Source organism: Lonchura striata, chromosome 36 (assembly GCF_046129695.1).
Source record: "Lonchura striata isolate bLonStr1 chromosome 36, bLonStr1.mat, whole genome shotgun sequence".
NCBI classification, from domain to species: domain Eukaryota; kingdom Metazoa; phylum Chordata; class Aves; order Passeriformes; family Estrildidae; genus Lonchura; species Lonchura striata.
The window spans coordinates 1,686,253-1,708,445 of NC_134638.1; the positions used below are offsets into that span (position 1 = coordinate 1,686,253).

Below are 22,193 nucleotides of genomic sequence, written 5' to 3' on the forward strand. Positions count from 1 at the left end.
CCTTGAGGGGAAAATGGGAGGAAATGGAGCCCGTGAGGGGAAATTGGGGCGAAATGGAGAATTTGAGGTAAAAATGCGGAGAAATGGAACCTTTGATGGTAAATGGAGCCTTTGAGGGGAAAATGGAGGGGAAATGGAATCCATGAGGGGAAAATTGTGGGAAAATGGAGCTCCTGAGGGGAAAATGGAGGGAAATGGAGCCTGTGAGGGGAAAATGGGGGAAATTGAGATTGTGAGGGAAAAATGTGGGGGAAATGGAGCCCTTGATGGGAAAATGGGTGAAATTGAGCCTGTGAGGGGAAAATGGAGTTTTAGAGGGGAAAATTAGGAGAAATTGAGCCCTTGAGGGGAAAATGGAGGGAAATGGTGTTTGTGAGGGGAAAATGGGGAGAAATTGAGATCTTGAGGGAAAAATGGAGAGAAACGGAGGCCATGAGTTAAAAATGGGGGGTAAAAAGAGCCCCTGAGGGGAAAATGGGGCCCTTGAGAGGAAAATGGAGGGAAATGGAGCCTGTGAGGGGAAAACTGGGGAAATGGTGTTTGTGAGGGGAAAACAGGGAGAAATTGAGGTCTTGAGGGAAAAATGTGGGGAAAATGGAGCCCTTGAGGAGAAAATGGAGGGAAATGTAATTCATGAGGGGAAAAAGGGGGCAAATGGAACCCGTGAGGAGAAAATTGTGGGGAAATGGAGCTCCTGAGGAGAAAGTGGGAGAAATGGAGCCCGCCTGGGATGCTGGATCAGGTGTCCAGGTGGGAATACAAGAGGAATATTTGGATAACAATGAATTATTATCCAGAACGCTCTTTATTTGTCCAGCACTAATAAGCTGTTGCTAACAACGTTTGTATTTCATTTGATCGCAGGTTATCTCCATTTTGCGGCTAATTGGCTTTACACTTATCAATTTCTTGTTAGCATCATACTTACCTAAAGTTATCCACCTGGGGAGAATTTTCTTTTTTTCTCTGTTCATCACTAAGTACTTGGTTCACCGTAAAATACCCATTAATTGTAAACCAAAACGTTATTTATATCAGGATATATAGAGATGAAAGTTGTATTTAGGTTATATAGATATAAAAAGCTATGATTTAGGTTATATAGGTATTGGATTACACAAATATGTAAAAAATTATACAGATATATGAAATTATATAGATATGCACCTGCATTATATAGAGATAAATAGTTATATAGATTGCATAGATGCATAGATATGCTGTGTAAATATATAACTTTATCTTTTATTTCTCTGTATGCGTATAGATACAGAAAACTATATTACATAAGCAACGCATATCGGTACAACATATATTGATATATATTGTGTCAATGCCAATATAATTTATGTTATATTTATTTTAAATTGTAGAGATAGGCCAGGTTATACTAGCATCTTATAAAGCAAAGTATATGAATGTCTTTTAATTTTATCGAAGGTTAAATAGGCATTAATGAATAATAATATTGTGGAAAATGTATCTATTGAAACAGCATGTGATCATCTTTAAGTTATTGTTTACTATTCCACGTTAATTTATAATCTTGGTGCCATAGAACCATTCTAACGGGGAAAAACCTCGAGGAATAAATCTTGTCTCGAGGCTTTTTGTCCCAAGATCACCAAGCAACGCGATTTTTACCCAAAATCCCCCAATTTGCTTTGCTCCCACGGCGTCCCCCCGTTCCCATGGCGAAGGGGCGGCCCATTCCACCCTTCCCTCCCTCCACACTTGGTACATTCCATGCAAATGAGCCCGCTCGCGCCGCCACCCCTGCGTTCAAAATGACAACCAATAGGAAGCGAGAAGGCGGGGTTACGGTAATGATTGACAGCTCTCAGAGCCTATCGCGAGGCGCGGCGCCCCAAAGCCGCCAAGGAAAACCACCGGCCTATCAGCGGCGAGGAGGCGGGATTTCAGCGATGATTGACAGCGCCCGGAGCCAATCGGGAGGCGCGGCGCCCCGTCCCTCAGCGGCCGCCGCAGCCGCCGCTTTCCCGCCCTGCGCCCCGAGACCCCCCCGGGACCCCCAAAACCTTCCCGGGACCCCCGAAACCTTCCCGGGACCCTCCCGGGACCACCATGGGCTTCCTGAAGCTCATCGAGATCGAGAACTTCAAGTCCTACAAGGGCCGCCAGATCATCGGGCCCTTCCGCCGCTTCACCGCCATCATCGGCCCCAATGGCTCCGGTGAGTGCCGGGGGGGTTCAAGGAGCCGCTCCCGTGATGGTCTCTGAGGGGGGACACCGAGTTCTTTTACAGCGCCCCGCTTCCTGGGCTCCGTCCTAAATATTGGGGTCCTCCCCCATTTCGTGGGGGTCTCTTCTAAGCTTTATTGGGGTCCCCAATAATTCTCCACAGCATTCCCTCAGCGCCCCCCACTCGCCTCCCTCCTCTTCCCCTGGGGTCTCCCCCATTCTTGGGGTCCCTCCTCTTCCCCTGGGGTCTCCCCCATTCCTGGGGATCCCTCCTCTTCCCCTGGGGTCCCCCCCCGCCATTCCATGGGGTTCTTCTAAGCCTTATTGGGGTCCCCCCCATTCCATGGGGTCCCTCTTGAACTTTGGGGTCCCCCCATTCCCTGGGGTCCCCCCAATAATTCCTGGGTTCTCCCCATTCCCTGAACTCCCCCCTCTTTCCCTGGACTCCCCCCATCATTTCCCTCAATTCCTCCCATTCTTTGGGGTCCCCCCTCAATTCCCCAAACTCCCTCAATTCCTCCCATTCCCTGGGGTCCCCCCTCAATTCCCGGGGCTCCTTCCAACCCCCCATTCCCTGGGGTCCCCCCAATAATTCCTGGGTTCCCCCATTCCCTGAACTCTCCCCTCTTTCCCTGGACTCCCCCCTCAATTCCCTCAGTTCCTCCCATTCTTTGGGGTCCCCCCTCAATTCCCGGGGCTCCTTCCAACCCCCCATTCCCTGGGGTCCCCCCATTCCCTGGGGTCCCCCCAATAATTCCTGGGTTCCCCCATTCCCTGAACTCCCCCCTCTTTCCCTGGACTCCCCCCTCAATTCTCTCAGTTCCCCCCATTCCCTGGACTCCCCCCCTCAATTCCCTCAGTTCCTCCCATTCTTTGGGGTCCCCCCTCAATTCCCGGGGTTCCTTCCAACCCCTCATTCCCTGAGATCCCCCCATTCCTTGTGGTCCCCCCAACAACCCCGTGGGTCTCCCCCACCCCCTAAACCCCCCGTGTCCCCCCCAAACCCGGCAGGCAAATCCAACCTGATGGACGCCATCAGCTTCGTGCTGGGGGAGAAGACGAGCAACCTGCGGGTGAAGACGCTGCGGGACCTGATCCACGGCGCGCCCGTGGGCAAGCCGGCGGCCAGCCGCGCCTTCGTCAGCATGGTCTACTCCGAGGAGGGCGCCGAGGACCGCACCTTCGCCCGCGTCATCGTCGGTGAGCCTGCCGGGGGGTTTGGGGGGGGTCCTGGGGGTCTTTGGGGTGGGTTTGGGGGGCATTTATGGGAGTTTGGGGGGGGGTTGGGAGGGTTTATGGGAGGTTTGGGGGGCATTTATGGGAGTTTGGGGTGGGTTTGGGGGGGTTTATGGGATGTTTGGGGGGGATTTATGGGGGTCTAGGGCACATTTATGGGGGTTTGGGGTGGGTTTGGGGGGATTTATGGAGGTTTGGGGTGGGTTTGGGGGGTTTATGGTGGTTTGGGGGGTATTTATGGGGGTCTGGGAGGGATTTATGGGAGTTTGGGGGGATTTATGGGGGTCTGGGGGGTTTATGGTGGTTTGGGGGGCATTTATGGGAGGTTTGGGGGGGATTTATGGGAGTTTGGGGGGATTTATGGGGGTCTGGGGCACATTTATGGGGGTTTGGGGTGGGTTTGGGGGAATTTATGGGGGTCTGTGGTGGGTTTGGGGGGAGTTATGGGAGTTTTGGGGTGGGTTTGGGGGGATTTATGGGAGGTTTGGGGGGCATTTATGGGGGTCTGGGGGGGATTTATGGGAGTTTGGGGGGATTTATGGGGGTCTGGGGGGTTTATGGGGGTTTGGGGGGTTTATGGGGGTCTGGGGGGGATTTATGGGGGTCTGGGGTGGGTTTGGGGGGATTTATGGGACGTTTGAGGTGGGTCTGGGGGGGATGTATGGGGGTCTGGGGGGGATTTATGGAGGTTTGGGGTGGGTTTGGGGGGTTTATGGGGGTTTGGGGGGCATTTATGGAGGTTTGGGGGGGATTTATGGGAGTTTGGGGGAATTTATGGGGGTCTGGGGCGCATTTATGGGGGTTTGGTGTGGGTTTGGGGGGATTTATGGGAGGTTTGGGGGGTATTTATGGGAGTTTGGGGGGGTTTATGGGGGTCTGGGGGGATTTATGGGGGTTTGGGGTGGGTTTCGGGGGGTTTATGGGGGTCAGGGGGATTTATGGGAGTTTGGGGGGGATTTATGGGGGTCTGGGGGGGATTTATGGGGGTTTGGGGGGTTTATGGGGGTTTGGGGTGGGTTTGGGGGGATTTGTGGGGGTTTGGGGGAGATTTATGGGGGTCTTGGGGGATTTATGGGGTGGGTTTGGGGGGATTTACGGGTTTTTTTTGGGTGGGTTTTGGGGATTTATGGGAATTTGGGGGAATTTATGGGGGATTGGGGCTGCTCTGGGGTGGGTTTGGGGATCACAGAGTTGGGGATCACAGTTTGGCATTTGAGGGGCAGATTTTGGGGTGTTTAGGATTTGGGGGACACATTTTGGGGTGTTTAGGATTTGGGGGACCCCCCTGACCCCCCGAAATTCCCAATCCCAGGCAGCTCCTCGGAGTACAAGATCAACAACAGGGTGGTGCAGCTGAGCGAGTACAGCGAGGAGCTGGAGAAGCTGGGAATCCTCATCAAGGCCAGGAACTTCCTCGTCTTCCAGGTGGGGAGGGGTTCCGGGGGGGGAGGTTTGGGATTTTTGGGGTTTTGAGGGGGATTTGGGGGATTTGGGAGTTTTTGATCCCGTTTTTCAGGGAGCGGCGGAGTCCACGGCCGTGAGGAACCCCAAGGAGCGCACGGCGCTCTTCGAGGAGATCCCCTGGGATTTGGGACTCCCCTTTTAGGATTTAGGGATCCCTTTTCAGGGTTTGGGGATCTCTCTCAGGAATTCAAGGATTTAGGGATTCCCATTCCGGATTTAAGGATCTTTCACAAGGATTTGGGGATTTAGGACCATTTTTTTCCCATTTTCTCAGGGAGCAGTGGAGTCCATCACCATGAGGAACCCCAAGGAGCGCACGGCTCTCTCTGAGGAGATCCCCAGGGATTTGGGGATTTCTCTCAGGGATTTAGGGATCTCTCACAGGAATTTAAGGATTTAGGGATCTCTCACAGAGATTTTAGGCTCTCTCACAGGGATTTGAGGATTTAGGACAATTTTTTCCCCATTTTTCCAGGGAGCAGTGGAGTCCATGGCCATGAAGAACCCCAAGGAGCGCACGGCGCTCTTCGAGGAGATCCCAGGGATTTGGGGATTCTCTCTGAGGGATTTAGGGATCTCTCACAGGAATTTAAGGATTCCCCTCAGGAATTTAGAGATCTCTCACAGGAATTCAGGGATTTAGGAGCGTTTCTAATCCCATTTTTCCAGGGAGCAGTGGAGTCCATCGCCATGAAGAACCCCAAGGAGCGCACGGTGCTCTTCGAGGAGATCCCCGGGGATTTGGGGATTCCCTTTTGGGAATTAGGGATCTCTCACAGGGATTCAGGGATTTAGGAGCGTTTCCAATCCCATTTTTCCAGGGGGCAGTGGAGTCCATCGCCATGAAGAACCCCAAGGAGCGCACGGCGCTCTTCGAGGAGATCCCCGGGGATTTGGGGATTCCCTTTTGGGAATTAGGGATCTCTCACAGGGATTTGAGGATTTAGGAGCGTTTCCAATCCCATTTTTCCAGGGGGCAGTGGAGTCCATCGCCATGAAGAACCCCAAGGAGCGCACGGCGCTCTTCGAGGAGATCCCCGGGGATTTGGGGATTCCCTTTTGGGAATTAGGGATCTCTCACAGGGATTTGAGGATTTAGGAGCGTTTCCAATCTCATTTTTCCAGGGAGCAGTGGAGTCCATCGCCATGAAGAACCCCAAGGAGCGCACGGCGCTCTTCGAGGAGATCCCCGGGGATTTGGGGATTCCCTTTTGGGAATTAGGGATCTCTCACAGGGATTTGAGGATTTAGGAGCGTTTCCAATCCCATTTTTCCAGGGGGCAGTGGAGTCCATCGCCATGAAGAACCCCAAGGAGCGCACGGCGCTCTTCGAGGAGATCCCCGGGGATTTGGGGATTCTCTCTCAGGGATTTAAGGATTTAGGGATCCCTCTCTGGGATTTAAGGATCTCTCACAGGGATTCAGGGATTTAGGAGCGTTTCCAATCCCATTTTTCCAGGGGGCAGTGGAGTCCATGGCCATGAAGAACCCCAAGGAGCTCACGGCGCTCTTCGAGGAGATCCCCGGGGATTTGGGGATTCCCTTTTGGGAATTAGGGATCTCTCACAGGGATTTGAGGATTTAGGAGCGTTTCCAATCCCATTTTTCCAGGGGGCAGTGGAGTCCATCGCCATGAAGAACCCCAAGGAGCGCACGGCGCTCTTCGAGGAGATCAGCCGCTCGGGGGAACTGGCCCCCGAGTACGACAAGCGCAAGAAGGAGATGGTGAAGGCCGAGGAGGACACGCAGTTCAACTACCACCGCAAGAAGAACATCGCCGCCGAGCGCAAGGAGGCCAAGCAGGAGAAGGAGGAGGTGGGGATGACCCGAATTTTGGGGGAAAATGGGGTTTTGGGAACGGTGGAGTCATGGGGAAAAGGGGGGTTTGGGAATGCTCAGGATTCTGGGAAGAGAGAGTTTGGGGAATGGGTGGGAGTCCTGGGCAGAGCCAGGCCCAAATCCTGAGGATCTCCTTACCAAAGCCAGGCCCAGGTCCAGGTTTGAGCAGCTCCAGACCAGAACCAGAACCAGGCTGAGCCAAAGCCCGGCTTGAGCAGAACCAGAACCAGAACCGGGCTGACCCCAAGCCCAGCTTTGAGCAGAACCAGAACCAGAACCGGGCTGGCCCAAAGCCCAGCTTTGAGCAGAACCAGAACCAGAACCAGGCTGGCCCAAAGCCCAGCTTTGAGCAGAACCAGAACCAGAACCAGGCTGGCCCAAAGCCCGGCTTTGAGCAGAACCAGAACCAGAACCAGGCTGACCCCAAGCCCGGCTTTGAGCAGAACCAGAACCAGAACCAGGCTGACCCCAAGCCCAGCTTTGAGCAGAACCAGAACCAGAACCAGGCTGACCCCAAGCCCAGCTTTGAGCAGAACCAGAACCAGAACCAGGCTGACCCAAAGCCCAGCTTTGAGCAGAACCAGAACCAGAACCAGGCTGACCCAAACCCAGCTTTGAGCAGAACCAGAACCAGAACCAGGCTGAGCCAAAGCCCGGCTTTGAGCAGAACCAGAACCAGGCTGACCCAAAGCCCAGCTTTGAGCAGGACCAGAACCAGGCCTAGGCTGAGCCAAAGTCCAGCTTTGAGCAGAACCAGAACCAGAACCAGGCTGAGCCAAAGTCCAGCTTTGAGCAGAACCAGAACCAGGCTGAGCCAAAGCCCAGCTTTGAGCAGAACCAGAACCAGGCTGAGCCAAAGTCCAGCTTTGAGCAGAACCAGAACCAGGCTGACCCAAAGCCCAGCTTTGAGCAGAACCAGAACCAGGCTGAGCCAAAGTCCAGCTTTGAGCAGAACCAGAACCAGGCTGAGCCAAAGTCCAGCTTTGAGCAGAACCAGAACCAGGCTGACCCAAACCCAGCTTTGAGCAGAACCAGAACCAGGCTGAGCCAAAGCCCGGCTTTGAGCAGAACCAGAACCAGAACCAGGCTGAGCCAAAGCCGAGCTTTGAGCAGAACCAGAACCAGAACCAGGCTGAGCCAAAGCCCAGCTTTGAGCAGGACCAGAACCAGAACCAGGCTGAGCCAAAGCCCGGCTTTGAGCAGAACCAGAACCAGAACCAGGCTGAGCCAAAGCCTGGCTTGAGCAGGATCAGAACCAGAACCAGGCTGACCCAAAGCCCGGCTTTGAGCAGGACCAGAACCAGAACCGGGCTGGCCCAAAGCCCAGCTATGAGCAGGACCAGAACCAGAACCAGGCTGAGCCAAAGCCCAGCTTTGAGCAGAACCAGAACCAGAACCAGGCTGACCCCAAGCCCAGCTTTGAGCAGGACCAGAACCAGGCTGAGCCAAAGCCCAGCTTTGAGCAGAACCAGAACCAGAACCAGGCTGACCCAAAGCCCAGCTTTGAGCAGAACCAGAACCAGAACCAGGCTGACCCAAACCCAGCTTTGAGCAGAACCAGAACCAGGCTGAGCCAAAGCCCGGCTTTGAGCAGAACCAGAACCAGAACCAGGCTGAGCCAAAGCCCGGCTTTGAGCAGAACCAGAACCAGAACCAGGCTGAGCCAAAGCCCGGCTTTGAGCAGAACCAGAACCAGAACCAGGCTGAGCCAAAGCCCGGCTTTGAGCAGAACCAGAACCAGGCTGACCCAAAGCCCAGCTTTGAGCAGAACCAGAACCAGAACCAGGCTGAGCCAAAGCCCAGCTTTGAGCAGAACCAGAACCAGAACCAGGCTGAGCCAAAGCCCAGCTTTGAGCAGAACCAGAACCAGAACCAGGCTGAGCCAAAGTCCAGCTTTGAGCAGAACCAGAACCAGGCTGACCCAAAGCCCAGCTTTGAGCAGAACCAGAACCAGGCTGAGCCAAAGTCCAGCTTTGAGCAGAACCAGAACCAGGCTGAGCCAAAGTCCAGCTTTGAGCAGAACCAGAACCAGGCTGACCCAAACCCAGCTTTGAGCAGAACCAGAACCAGGCTGAGCCAAAGCCCGGCTTTGAGCAGAACCAGAACCAGAACCAGGCTGAGCCAAAGCCGAGCTTTGAGCAGAACCAGAACCAGAACCAGGCTGAGCCAAAGCCCGGCTTTGAGCAGAACCAGAACCAGAACCAGGCTGAGCCAAAGCCTGGCTTGAGCAGGATCAGAACCAGAACCAGGCTGACCCAAAGCCCGGCTTTGAGCAGGACCAGAACCAGAACCGGGCTGGCCCAAAGCCCAGCTATGAGCAGGACCAGAACCAGAACCAGGCTGAGCCAAAGCCCAGCTTTGAGCAGAACCAGAACCAGAACCAGGCTGACCCCAAGCCCAGCTTTGAGCAGGACCAGAACCAGGCTGAGCCAAAGCCCAGCTTTGAGCAGAACCAGAACCAGAACCAGGCTGAGCCAAAGCCCAGCTTTGAGCAGAACCAGAACCAGGCTGAGCCCAAGCCCAGCTTTGAGCAGAACCAGAACCAGAACCGGGCTGGCCCAAAGCCCAGCTTTGAGCAGAACCAGAACCAGAACCAGGCTGAGCCAAAGCCCAGCTTTGAGCAGAACCAGAACCAGGTTGACCCCAAGCCCAGCTTTGAGCAGAACCAGAACCAGGCCTAGGCTGAGCCAAAGCCCGGCTTTGAGCAGAACCAGAACCAGGCTGACCCCAAGCCCAGCTTTGAGCAGAACCAGAACCAGAACCAGGCTGACCCCAAGCCCAGCTTTGAGCAGGACCAGAACCAGAACCGGGCTGGCCCAAAGCCCAGCTTTGAGCAGAACCAGAACCAGAACCAGGCTGAGCCAAAGCCCAGCTTTGAGCAGAACCAGAACCAGAACCAGGCTGAGCCAAAGCCAGCTTTGAGCAGGACCAGAACCAGAACCGGGCTCTCCCCCCAGGCTGACCGGTACCAGCGGCTGAAGGACGAGGTGGTTCGGGCCCAGGTGCAGCTGCAGCTTTTCAAACTCTTCCACAACGAGGCCGAGATCGAGAAGCTCAACAAGGAGCTGGGCCTGAAGAACCGCGAGATCGACAAGGACAAGAAGAGGATGGACAGGGTGGAGGACGAGCTCAAGGACCGCAAGAAGGAGCTGGGCAAGATGATGAGGGAGCAGCAGCAGATCGAGAAGGAGATCAAGTGAGGAGACCGGGGATTTGGGGGTGGGGATGCTGGATTTGGGGTGGGGATGCTGGATTTGGGGTGGGGATGCTGGATTTTGGGTGGGAATGCTGGATTTGGGGTGGGGATGCTGGATTTGGGGTGGGGATGCTGGATTTGGGGTGGGGATGCTGGATTTGGGGTGGGGATGCTGGATTTGGGGTGGGGATGCTGGATTTGGGGTGGGGATGCTGGATTTTGGGGTGGAAACCAGGTACCAAACCCCAAAACCAAGCACTAAACCAAGCAGAAACCCCAAAAGTAGGTACCAAAACCAAGCACAAACCCCAAAACCAGGTAAAAACCCCAAAACCAGGCACCAAACCCAAAACCAACCCCAAAACCGAGCACAAACACCAAAATCAGGTAGAAACCCCAAAACCAGACACCAAACCTCAAACCAAACCCGAAAATCAGGCACAAACTCCAAAACCATCCAGAAACCCCAAAACCAAACCCCAAAACCATCCAGAAACCCCAAAACCAAACCCCAAAACCAGGCACAAACCCCAAAATCGGGCACGAACCTCAAACCAAGCCCCAAAACCAGGTACCAAACCCAAAACCAACCCCAAAACCGAGCACAAACACCAAAATCAGGTACAAACCCCAAAACCAGGAACAAACCCCAAAACCAGACACAAACCCCAAAACCAAACCCCAAAACCAGACACAAACCCCAAACCAAACCCCAAAATCCGGCACAAACCCCAAAACCAAACCCCAAAACCAGACACAAACCCCAAACCAAACCCCAAAACCAGGCACAAACCTCAAAACCAAGCCCCAAAACCAGGCACGAACCTCAAACCAAACCCCAAAATCCGGCACAAACCCCAAAACCAACCCCCAAAACCAAGCCCCAAAACCATCCACAAACCCCAAAACCAAACCCCAAAACCATCCAGAAACCCCAAAACCAAACCCCAAAACCACGCACAAACCCCAAACCAAACCCCAAAACCAAACCCCAAACCCCCTCCCGCGGTGCCCCGCAGGGAGAAGGACTCGGAGCTGAACCAGAAGCGGCCGCAGTACATCAAGGCCAAGGAGAACACCTCACACAAGATCAAGAAGCTGGAGGCGGCGCGGAAGTCGCTGCAGAACGCCCAGAAGCAGTACAAGAAACGCAAGGCCGACATGGACGAGCTGGAGAAGGAGATGCTCTCCGTGGAGAAATCCCGGCAGGAGTTCGAGGAGCGCATGGAGGAGGAGAGCCAGAGCCAGGGGAGGGACCTGACCCTGGAGGAGAACCAGGTACGGGGTGGGATTTGGGGTTTGGGAGAGATCTGACCCTGGAGGAGAACCAGGTACGGGGTGGGATTTGGGGTTGTGGGGTTTGGGAGAGCCCTGACCCTGGAGGAGAACCAGGTACGGGGTGGGATTTGGGGTTTGGGAGAGATCTGACCCTGGAGGAGAACCAGGCATGGGGTGGGATTTGGGGATTTTGGGGTTTGGGAGGGATGGAGGAGAGCCAGAGCCAGGGGAGAGCCCTGACCCTGGAGGAGAACCAGGTACGGGGTGGGATTTGGGGATTGGGAGAGATCTGACCCTGGAGGAGAACCAGGTACGAGGTGGGATTTGGGGTTTGGGAGAGACCTGACCCTGGAGGAGAACCAGGTACGGGGTGGGATTTGGGGTTGTGGGGTTTGGGAGGGATCTGACCCTGGAGGAGAACCAGGTACGAGGTGATCCCATGGGATTTGGGGTTTGGGAGAGGTGGGCCAGGTGGGGTTTGGGGAGGATGGAGGAGAACCAGAGCCACACGAGAGATCTCACCCTGGAGGAGAACCAGGTACGGGGTGGGATTTGGGGTTTTGGGGTTTGGGAGGGATCTGACCCTGGAGGAGAACCAGGTACGAGGTAATCCCATGGGATTTGGGGTTTGGGGAGGATGGAGGAGAATCAGAGCCACACGAGAGATCTCACCCTGGAGGAGAACCAGGTATGGGGTGGGATTTGGGGTTTTTGGGGTTTGGGAAGGATGGAGGAGAGCCCTGACTCTGGAGGAGAACCAGGTACGGGGTGGGATTTGGGGTTTTGGGGTTTGGGAGGGATGGAGGAGAGCCCTGACTCTGGAGGAGAACCAGGTACGGGGTGGGATTTGGGGTTTTGGGGTTTGGGAGGGATGGAGGAGAGCCAGAGCCAGGGGAGAGCCCTGACCCTGGAGGAGGACCAGGTACGGGGTGGGATTTGGGAATTTTGGGGTTTGGGAGGGATCTGACCCTGGAGGAGAACCAGGTATGGGGTGGGATTTGGGGTTTGGGAGAGATCTGACCCTGGAGGAGAACCAGGTACAGGGTGGGATTTGGGGATTTTGGGGTTTGGGAGAGCCCTGACCCTGGAGGAGAACCAGGTACGGGGTGGGATTTGGGGTTTTGGGGTTTGGGAGGGATCTGACCCTGGAGGAGAACCAGGCATGGGGTGGGATTTGGGGATTTTGGGGTTTGGGAGGGATCTGACCCTGGAGGAGAACCAGGTACGGGGTGGGATTTGGGGATTTTGGGGTTTGGGAGGGATGGAGGAGAGCCAGAGCCAGGGGAGAGACCTGACCCTGGAGGAGAACCAGGTACGGGGTGGGATTTGGGGATTGGGAGAGATCTGACCCTGGAGGAGAACCAGGTACGGGGTGGGATTTGGGGATTTTGGGGTTTGGGAGAGATCTGACCCTGGAGGAGAACCAGGCATGGGGTGGGATTTGGGGATTTTGGGGTTTGGGAAGGATGGAGGAGAGCCCTGACCCTGGAGGAGAACCAGATACAGGGTGGGATTTGGGGTTGTGGGGTTTGGGAGGGATCTGACCCTGGAGGAGAACCAGGTACGGGGTGGGATTTGGGGATTTTGGGGTTTGGGAAGGATGGAGGAGAGCCCTGACTCTGGAGGAGAACCAGGTACGGGGTGGGATTTGGGGATTTTGGCGTTTGGGAGGGATCTGACCCTGGAGGAGAACCAGGTACGAGGTGGGATTTGGGGTTTGGGAGAGATCTGACCCTGGAGGAGAACCAGGTACGAGGTGATCCCATGGGATTTGGGGTTTGGGAGAGGTGGGCCAGGTGGGGTTTGGGGAGGATGGAGGAGAACCAGAGCCACAGGAGAGATCTCACCCTGGAGGAGAACCAGGTATGGGGTGGGATTTGGGGATTTTGGGGTTTGGAGAGCCCCCCAGGTGAGCTGACCCTGTGGGATTTGGGGACCCCCCCCAGGTGAGCTGGCCCTGTGGAATTTGGGGAGCCCCCAGCTGACCCCCAGGTGAGCTGGCCCTGTGGAATTTGGGGAGCCCCCAGGTGAGCTGGCCCTGTGGAATTTGGGGAGCCCCCAGCTGACCCCCAGGTGAGCTGACCCTGTGGGATTTGGGGAGCCCCCAGGTGAGCTGGCCCTGTGGAATTTGGGGAGCCCCCCAGGTGAGCCCCCCAGGTGAGCTGACCCTGTGGGATTTGGGGAGCCCCCCAGGTGAGCCCCCCAGGTGAGCTGACCCTGTGGGATTTGGGGAGCCCCCAGGTGAGCCCCAGGTGATCCCCCCAGGTGAAGAAGTACCACCGGCTGAAGGAGGAGGCCAGCAAGCGCGCGGCCACGCTGGCCCAGGAGCTCGAGAAGTTCAACCGCGACCAAAAAGCCGACCAGGACCGGCTGGACCTGGAGGAGAGGAAGAAGGTGGAGACCGAGGTGAGACTTGCTCCCCAAATTGTCCCCAGATTGTCCCCAAAGCCACCCTGTCCCCTCCTGACCCCGCCTGTCCCCGCTGTCCCCAGGCCAAGATCAAGCAGAAGCTGCGGGAGATCGAGGAGAACCAGAAGCGCATCGAGAAGCTCGAGGAGTACATCGCCACCAGCAAGTGGGTGATGTGTCCCCAGGGTGTCCCCAAGGTGTCCCCGGGGGGACTGGAGTGTCCCCAAGGTGTCCCCAAGGGGACTGGAGTGTCCCCAAGGTGTCCCCAGGGGGGCTGGAGTGTCCCCAAAGAAGGCTGGAGTGTCCCCAAGGTGTCCCCAGAGGGGACTGGAGGGGTCCCAGGTCATCCCCATGTCCCAATTCCTGCCAGAGAGTCGGGGGATCAGCCCCCCAAACCCCCCAAATTCCATTTTCACCCCCAAATCCCATTTTTCACCCCCCAAATCCCATTTTTCCCCCCAGGCAATCCTTGGAGGAGCAGAAGCGCCTGGAGGGAGTGGGATCACTCCCTCAAACCCTCCCAAATCCCATTTTTCACCCCCCAAATCCCCTTTTTCACCCCCCAAATCCCATTTTTCACTCCCCAAATCCCATTTCTCACCCCAAAATCCCCCTTTTCACCCTCCTAATCCCCTTTTTTTCCCCCCAGGCAATCCCTGGAGGAGCAGAAGCGCCTGGAGGGCGTGGGATCACCCCCTTAAGCCCTCCCAAATCCCATTTCTCACCCCCAAATCCCCTTTTTCACCCCCCAAATCCCATTTCTCACCCCCAAATCCCCTTTTTCATCCCCAAATCCCATTTTTTTACCCCCCAAATCCCATTTCTCACCCCAAAATCCCATTTTTCCCCCCCAAATCCCATTTCTCACCCCCAAATCCCCTTTTTTCCCCCCCAGGCAATCCCTGGAGGAGCAGAAGTGCCTGGAGGGCGTGGGATCACCCCCTCAAACCCTCCCAAATCCCATTTCTCACCCCCAAATCCCCTTTTTCATCCCCAAATCCCATTTTCACCCCCCAAATCCCATTTTTCACCCCCCAAATCCCATTTCTCACCCCCAAATCCCATTTTCACCCCCCAAATCCCCTTTTTCCCCCCTCAAATCCCATTTTTCACTCCCCAAATCCCATTTCTCACCCTCAAATCCCATTTTTCCCCCCAGGCAATCCTTGGAGGAGCAGAAGCGCCTGGAGGGAGTGGGATCACTCCCTCAAACCCTCCCAAATCCCATTTCTCACCCCCCAAATCCCATTTTCACCCCCAAATCCCCTTTTTCCCCCCTCAAATCCCATTTCTCACCCCCCAAATCCCATTTCTCACCCTCAAATCCCATTTTTCCCCCCAGGCAATCCCTGGAGGAGCAGAAGCGCCTGGAGGGCGAGCTGACGGAGGAGGTGGAGCTGGCCAAGCGCCGCATCGACGAGATCAACAAGGAGCTGAACCAGGTGATGGAGCAGCTCGGGGACGCTCGCATCGACCGCCAGGAGAGCAGCCGGCAGCAGCGCAAGGCCGAGATCATGGACAGCATCAAACGCCTCTACCCCGGCTCCGTGGTGAGGGGGGGCCCCAAAACTGACCCAAAAACTGCCCAAAAACCGAGCCAAAACCCTCTCAGAAACTGTGCTGAAATTGCACCAGAAACTGTGCCAAAACTGCCCCAAAAACTGACCCAGAAGCTGCACCAAAACCCCCTCAGAAACTGCCCGAAACTGCACGAAAACCCTCTCAGAAACTGCGCCAAAACCCCCTCAGAAACTGCCCAAAACTCCCTCAGAAACTGCCCGAAACTGCACGAAAACCCTCTCAGAAACTGCGCCAAAACCCCCTCAGAAACTGCCCAAAACTCCCTCAGAAACTGCCCGAAACTGCACCAAAACCCTCTCAGAAACTGCACCAAAACCCCCTCAGAAACTGCGCCAGAAACTGCCCAAAAGTGCACCAAAACCCCCTCAGAAACTGCCCCAGAAACTGCCCAAATCTGCACCAAAACCCCCTCAGAAACTGCACCAAACCTGCCCCAGAAACTGCCCAAAAGTGCACCAAAACCCCCTCAGAAACTGCCCCAGAAACTGCCCAAATCTGCACCAAAACCCCCTCAGAAATTGTGCCAGAAACTGCTCAAATCTGCACCAAAACCCCCTCAGAAACTGCGCCAGAAACTGCCCAAATCTGCCCCAAAACCCCCTCAGAAACTGCACCAAAACTGCACCAAAACCCTCTCAGAAATTGCACCAAAACTGCCCCAGAAACTGCTCAAAACTGCCCCAGAAACTGCCCAAAAGTGCACCAAAAACTGAACCGAAATCCCCTCAGAAACTGCCCCAGAAACTGCACCAAAACTGCACCAAACCTGCCCCAGAAACTGCCCAAAAGTGCACCAAAAACTGCACCAAAACTCCCTCAGAAACTGCACCAAAACCCTCTCAGAAATTGCACCAAAACTGCCCCAGAAACTGCCTAAGAACCCGTCCAAAAACTGCCCCAAAAGACCAACTGTGTGCCCTAGAAATCACTCCAAAATCTGCCCCAAAATCCCAAATGTGGGCCCCAAAAACTGTCCCAAAACCCCAAAACTGACCCCAAAACTGACCCCATAAAAACCCCACACCCGCAGTCTGGCCGGCTGATTGACCCGTGCCAGCCCACGCAGAAGAACCCGATCCCATTTCTGACATCCCTGACCCCAAAACTGCAGTTCCTGACCCCATAACTGCTGTGCCCCATGTCCCTGACCCCAAAACTGACCCCAAAACCCCAAAACTGACCCCAAAACCCCACAACTGACCCCATAAAAACTTTATAACCCGCAGTCTGGCCGGCTGATTGACCTGTGTCCATGCAGAAGAACCCGATCCCATTTCTGACATCCCTGACCCCAAAACTGCAGTTCCTGACCCCATAACTGCTGTGCCCCATGTCCCTGACCCCAAAACCCCAAAACTGACCCCAAAACCCCAAAACTGACCCCAAAACCCCACAACTGACCCCATAAAAACCCCACACCCGCAGTCTGGCCGGCTGATTGACCTGTGTCCATGCAGAAGAACCCGATCCCATTTCTGACATCCCTGACCCCAAAACTGCAGTTCCTGACCCCATAACTGCTGTGCCCCATGTCCCTGACCCCAAAACCCCAAAACTGACCCCAAAACCCCACAACTGACCCCATAAAAACCCCACACCCGCAGTCTGGCCGGCTGATTGACCTGTGTCCATGCAGAAGAACCCGATCCCATTTCTGACATCCCTGACCCCAAAACTGCAGTTCCTGACCCCATAACTGCTGTGCCCCATGTCCCTGACCCCAAAACCCCAAAACTGACCCCAAAACCCCACAACTGACCCCATAAAAACCCCACACCCGCAGTCTGGCCGGCTGATTGACCTGTGCCAGCCCACGCAGAAGAACCCGATCCCATTTCTGACATCCCTGACCCCAAAACTGCAGTTCCTGACCCCATAACTGCTGTGCCCCATGTCCCTGACCCCAAAACCCCAAAACTGACCCCAAAAAAACCCTATAACCCGCAGTATGGCCGGCTGATTGACCTGTGCCAGCCCACGCAGAAGAAGTACCAGATCGCCGTGACCAAGGTGCTGGGCAAGAACATGGACGCCATCATCGTGGACTCGGAGAAGACGGGCCGGGATTGCATCCAGTACATCAAGGAGCAGCGCGGCGAGCCCGAGACCTTCCTGCCCCTCGACTACCTCGAGGTGCGACCCTAAAACCGGGTTTGGGGTCGGGAGAAACCCTAAAAGGGGTTTGGGGTCAGTGAAAACCCAAAACCAGGTAACTGAGGCCTTCCTGCCCCTTGACTGCCTTGAGATGCGACCCTAAAACTGGATTTGGGGTCAGGAGAAACCCTAAATGGGGTTTGGGGTCAGTGAAAACCCAAAACCAGGTAACTGAGGCCTTCCTGCCCCTTGACTACCTTGAGATGCGACCCTAAAACTGGATTTGGGGTCAGGAGAAACCCTAAATGGGGTTTGGGGGCAGTGAAAACCCAAAAACAGGTAATTGAGGCCTTCCTGCCCCTCGACTACCTCGAGGTGCGACCCTAAAACCGGGTTTGGGGTCGGGAGAAACCCTAAATGGGGTTTGGGGGCAGTGAAAACCCAAAAACAGGTAATTGAGATCTTCCTGCCCGTTGATTACCTCGAGGTGAGACCCTAAAACCAGGTTTGGGGTTGGGAGAAAAACCCTAAATGGGGTTTGGGGTCAGTGAAAACCCTAAACCGGGGTTTGGCAGCTGGGAAAACCCTAAAATGGGGTTTGGGGTCAGCAGGGATCCCCCAGGTAATTGAGACCCTAAAACCAGGTTTGGGGTCGGGAGAAACCCTAAAAGGGGCTTGGGGTCATCAGGGAGCCTGAAATGGGATTTGGGGTCAATGAAAACCCCAAATGGGGTTTGGGGTCAGTGAAAACCTAAAAACAGGTAATTGAGGCCTTCCTGCCCCTCGACTACCTCGAGGTGAGACCCTAAAACCAGGTTTGGGGTTGGGAGAAACCCTAAATGGGGTTTGGGGGCAGTGAAAACCCAAAACCAGGTAACTGAGATCTTCCTGCCCGTTGATTACCTCGAGGTGCGACCCTAAAACCGGGTTTGGGGTCAGGAGAAACCCTAAAAGGGGCTTGGGGTCATCAGGGAGCCTGAAATGGGGTTTTGGGGCAGTGAAAATCTTAAAATGGGGTTTTGGGTCGATGAAAACCCCAAATGGGGTTTGGGGGCAGTGAAAACCCAAAAACAGGTAACTGAGACCTTCTTGCCCCTTGACTACCTCGAGGTGCGGCCCTAAAAGAGAGAGGGAAATCCTAAAAAGGGTTTTGGGGCAGGAGAAAAATCCTAAATGGGGTATGAGGGCAGGAGAAAAATCCTAAAATGGGGTTTGGGGGCAGTGAAAATCCTAAAACAGGTAACTGAGACCTTCCTGCCCCTCGACTACCTCGAGGTGAGACTCTAAAATGGGATTTGGGGTCAGCAATGACCCTACAGAGGGGTTTGGGGGCAGTGAAAACCCTAAAACGGGGTTTGGGGGCAGGGAAAAACCTAAAATGGGGTTTGGGGGCAGTGAAAACCCTAAAATGGGGTTTGGGGGCAGTGAAAACCCTAAAATGGGGTTTGGGGGCAGGGAAAATCCTAAAATGGGATCTTGGGGTCAATGAAAATCCTAAAATGGGGTTTGGGGGCAGTGAAAACCCTAAAACGGGATTTGGGGTCAATGTAAATCCTAAAACGGGGTTTGGGGTCAATGAAAACCCTAAAATGGGGTTTAGGGTCAGTGAAAATCCTAAAAGGGATTTGGGGTTCAGATGGAGCCCATGGGCCAGAAGCTGCAGGGCTGGGGTTTAACTCCTTTTTTGGGGTTTTTCACCCCCAGTTTTTGTGATTCTAACCCAAATTTGAGTTCCTGACCCCATTTTTGGGGTTTTTTCACCCGGATTTTTGGGATTTAGGTGAAACCCACAGACAAGAAGCTGCAGGGATGTGATTTATCCCAATTTTTGGGATTTTTCACCCCGGATTTTTGGGATCTAGGTAAAACCCACGAACGAGAAGTTGCAGGAATGTGATTTAACCCAATTTTTGGGGTTTTTCCCCCCGGATTTTCGGGGTTCAGGTGAAACCCACGGACAAGAAGCTGCAGGGATGTGATTTAACCCAATTTTTGGGGTTTTTCACCCCCGATTTTGGGATTTAAGTGAGACCAAATCCCGAGAAGCTGCTGGGCTGGGATTTAACCCAATTTTTTGGGATTTTTAACCCGATTTTTGGGATTCTGATCCCAATTTGAGTTCGTGACCCTATTTTTGGGGTTTTTAACCCACAGTTTTTGGGATTTAGATAGAACCCACTGATGAAAAGTTGTAGGAATTTGACTTAACCCAATTTTTGGGGTTTTTTCACCCGGATTTTCGGGGTTCAGGTGAAACCCACGGATGAGAAGCTGCAGGGATGTGATTTAACCCAATTTTTGGGGTTTTTCCCCCCGGATTTTCGGGATTCAGGTGAAACCCACGAACGAGGAGCCGCAGGGATGTGATTTAACCCAATTTTTGGGGTTTTCTCCCCGGATTTTCGGGATTCAGGTGAAACCCATGGACGAGGAGCCGCAGGGATGTGATTTAACCCAATTTTTGGGGTTTTTCCCCCCGGATTTTTGGGATTCAGGTGAAACCCACGAACGAGAAGTTGCAGGAATGTGATTTAACCCAATTTTTGGGGTTTTTCCCCCGGATTTTCAGGATTCAGTTGAAACCCATGGACGAGAAGCTGCAGGGATGTGATTTAACCCAATTTTTGGGGTTTTTCCCCCCGGATTTTTGGGATTCAGGTGAAACCCACGAACGAGGAGCCGCAGGGATGTGATTTAACCCAATTTTTGGCGTTTTTCCCCCGGATTTTCGGGATTCAGGTGAAACCCAAAGACAAGAAGCCACAGGGATGTGATTTAACCCAATTTTTGGGGTTTTTCCCCCCGGATTTTTGGGATTTAGGTGAAACCCACAGACAAGAAGTTGCAGGAATGTGATTTAACCCAAGTTTTGGGTTTTTCCCCCTGGTTTTTCGGGATTCAGGTAAAACCCACGAACGAGAAGCCGCAGGGATGTGATTTAACCCAAATTTTGGGGTTTTTCCCCCCGGATTTTCGGGATTCAGGTGAAACCCACAGACAAGAAGCCGCAGGGATGTGATTTAACCCAATTTTTGGGGTTTTCCCCCCCGATTTTGGGATTCAGGTGAAACCCATGGACGAGAAGCTGCAGGAATGTGATTTAACCCAATTTTTGGGGTTTTGCCCCCGGATTTTCGGGATTCAGGTGAAACCCACGGACGAGAAGCTGCAGGGATGTGATTTAACCCAATTTTTGGGGTTTTTCCCCCCCGATTTTGGGATTTAAGTGAGACCAAATCCCGAGAAGCTGCTGGGCTGGGATTTAACCCAATTTTTGGTATTCTGACCCTAATTTGAGTTGGTGACCCTATTTTTGGGGTTTTTAACCCACAGTTTTTGGGATTTAGATAGAACCCACTGATGAAAAGTTGTAGGAATTTGACTTAACCCAATTTTTGGGGTTTTTTCACATGGATTTTCGGGATTCAGGTGAAACCCACGGACAAGAAGCCGCAGGGATGTGATTTAACCCAATTTTTGGGGTTTTTCCCCCTGGATTTTTGGGATTCAGGTGAAACCCAAAGACAAGAAGCCGCAGGGATGTGATTTAACCCAATTTTTGGGGTTTTTCCCCCCGGATTTTCGGGATTCAGGTGAAACCCAAAGACAAGAAGCCGCAGGGATGTGATTTAACCCAATTTTTGGGGTTTTTCACCCCCGATTTTGGGATTCAAGTGAGACCAAACCACGAGGAGCTGCTGGGCTGCGATTTAACCCAATTTTTGGCGTTTTTCCCCCCGGATTTTTGGGATCTAGGTAAAACCCACGAACGAGAAGTTGCAGGGATGTGATTTAACCCAATTTTTGGGGTTTTTCCCCCCGGATTTTCGGGGTTCAGTTGAAACCCACGAACGAGAAGCCGCAGGGATGTGATTTAACCCAATTTTTGGGGTTTTTCCCCCCAGATTTTCGGGATTCAGGTAAAACCCATGGACAAGAAGCTGCAGGAATGTGATTTAACCCAATTTTTGGGGTTTTTCCCCCGGATTTTCGGGGTTCAGGTGAAACCCACAGACAAGAAGCTGCAGGGATGTGATTTAACCCAATTTTTGGGGTTTTCCCCCCGGATTTTCAGGATTCAGGTGAAACCCAAAGACAAGAAGCCACAGGGATGTGATTTAACCCAATTTTTGGGATTTTTCCCCCCGGATTTTCGGGGTTCAGGTGAAACCCACGGACGAGAAGCTGCGGGAGCTGCGGGGAGCCAAGCTGGTGATCGACGTGATCCGCTACGAGCCGCCGCACATCAAGAAGGCGCTGCAGTTCGCCTGCGGCAACGCCCTGGTCTGCGACAACGTGGAGGACGCCCGCAGGATCGCCTTCGGCGGCCACCAGAGGCACAAGGTGACCCAAAAACGGCCAAAATCGCCCCAAAAATACTCTGCACATTGACAAAAAATACCCTAAGGGTCACCCCAACAATACCCTGAAAATAGCCCTAAAATACATTAAAACTCACCACAGAAATACCTTAAATACTGCCTGAAATCATCCCAAAAATACCCTAAAAACAGGCTAAAATCACCCCAAAACCAGCCTGAAATCACCCCAAAAATACCCTAAAAACAGGCTAAAATCACCCCAAAACCAGCCTGAAATCACCCCAAAAATACCCTAAAAACAGGCTAAAATCACCCCAAAACCGGCCTGAAATCACCCCAAAAATACCCTAATAGCGGCCTAAAATCACCCCAAAAATACCCTAAAACCGGCCTGAAATCACCCCAAAAATACCCTAAAACCAGCCTGAAGTCACCCCAAAAATACCCTAAAAACGGCCTAAAATCACCCCAAAAATACCCTGAAAACAGCTCAAAAATGCCCTAAAAATCACCAAAAAATACCCTAAAAGTGACCTGGAATCACCTCACAACCGGCCCCAGGGATGTCCCCA

At 53.7% G+C, this 22,193-nt stretch overlaps 1 protein-coding gene across 1 annotated transcript in view; it reads left to right on the top strand.

The window, feature by feature from the left end:
- Positions 1-1,974: 1,974 nt before the first annotated feature.
- Positions 1,975-22,193, top strand: part of SMC1A (structural maintenance of chromosomes 1A) — a 43,747-nt gene continuing 23,528 nt past the window's right edge. The window contains exons 1-11 of the mRNA XM_077789754.1: positions 1,975-2,194; positions 3,214-3,402; positions 4,751-4,863; positions 6,514-6,717; positions 9,699-9,937; positions 10,957-11,215; positions 13,481-13,621; positions 13,708-13,790; positions 14,967-15,174; positions 17,153-17,338; positions 21,464-21,643. Of these exons, the coding sequence (XP_077645880.1) occupies positions 2,086-2,194; positions 3,214-3,402; positions 4,751-4,863; positions 6,514-6,717; positions 9,699-9,937; positions 10,957-11,215; positions 13,481-13,621; positions 13,708-13,790; positions 14,967-15,174; positions 17,153-17,338; positions 21,464-21,643 (1,911 nt within the window). The 5' untranslated portion in view covers positions 1,975-2,085. The remainder of the gene's footprint in view (positions 2,195-3,213; positions 3,403-4,750; positions 4,864-6,513; positions 6,718-9,698; positions 9,938-10,956; positions 11,216-13,480; positions 13,622-13,707; positions 13,791-14,966; positions 15,175-17,152; positions 17,339-21,463; positions 21,644-22,193) is intronic.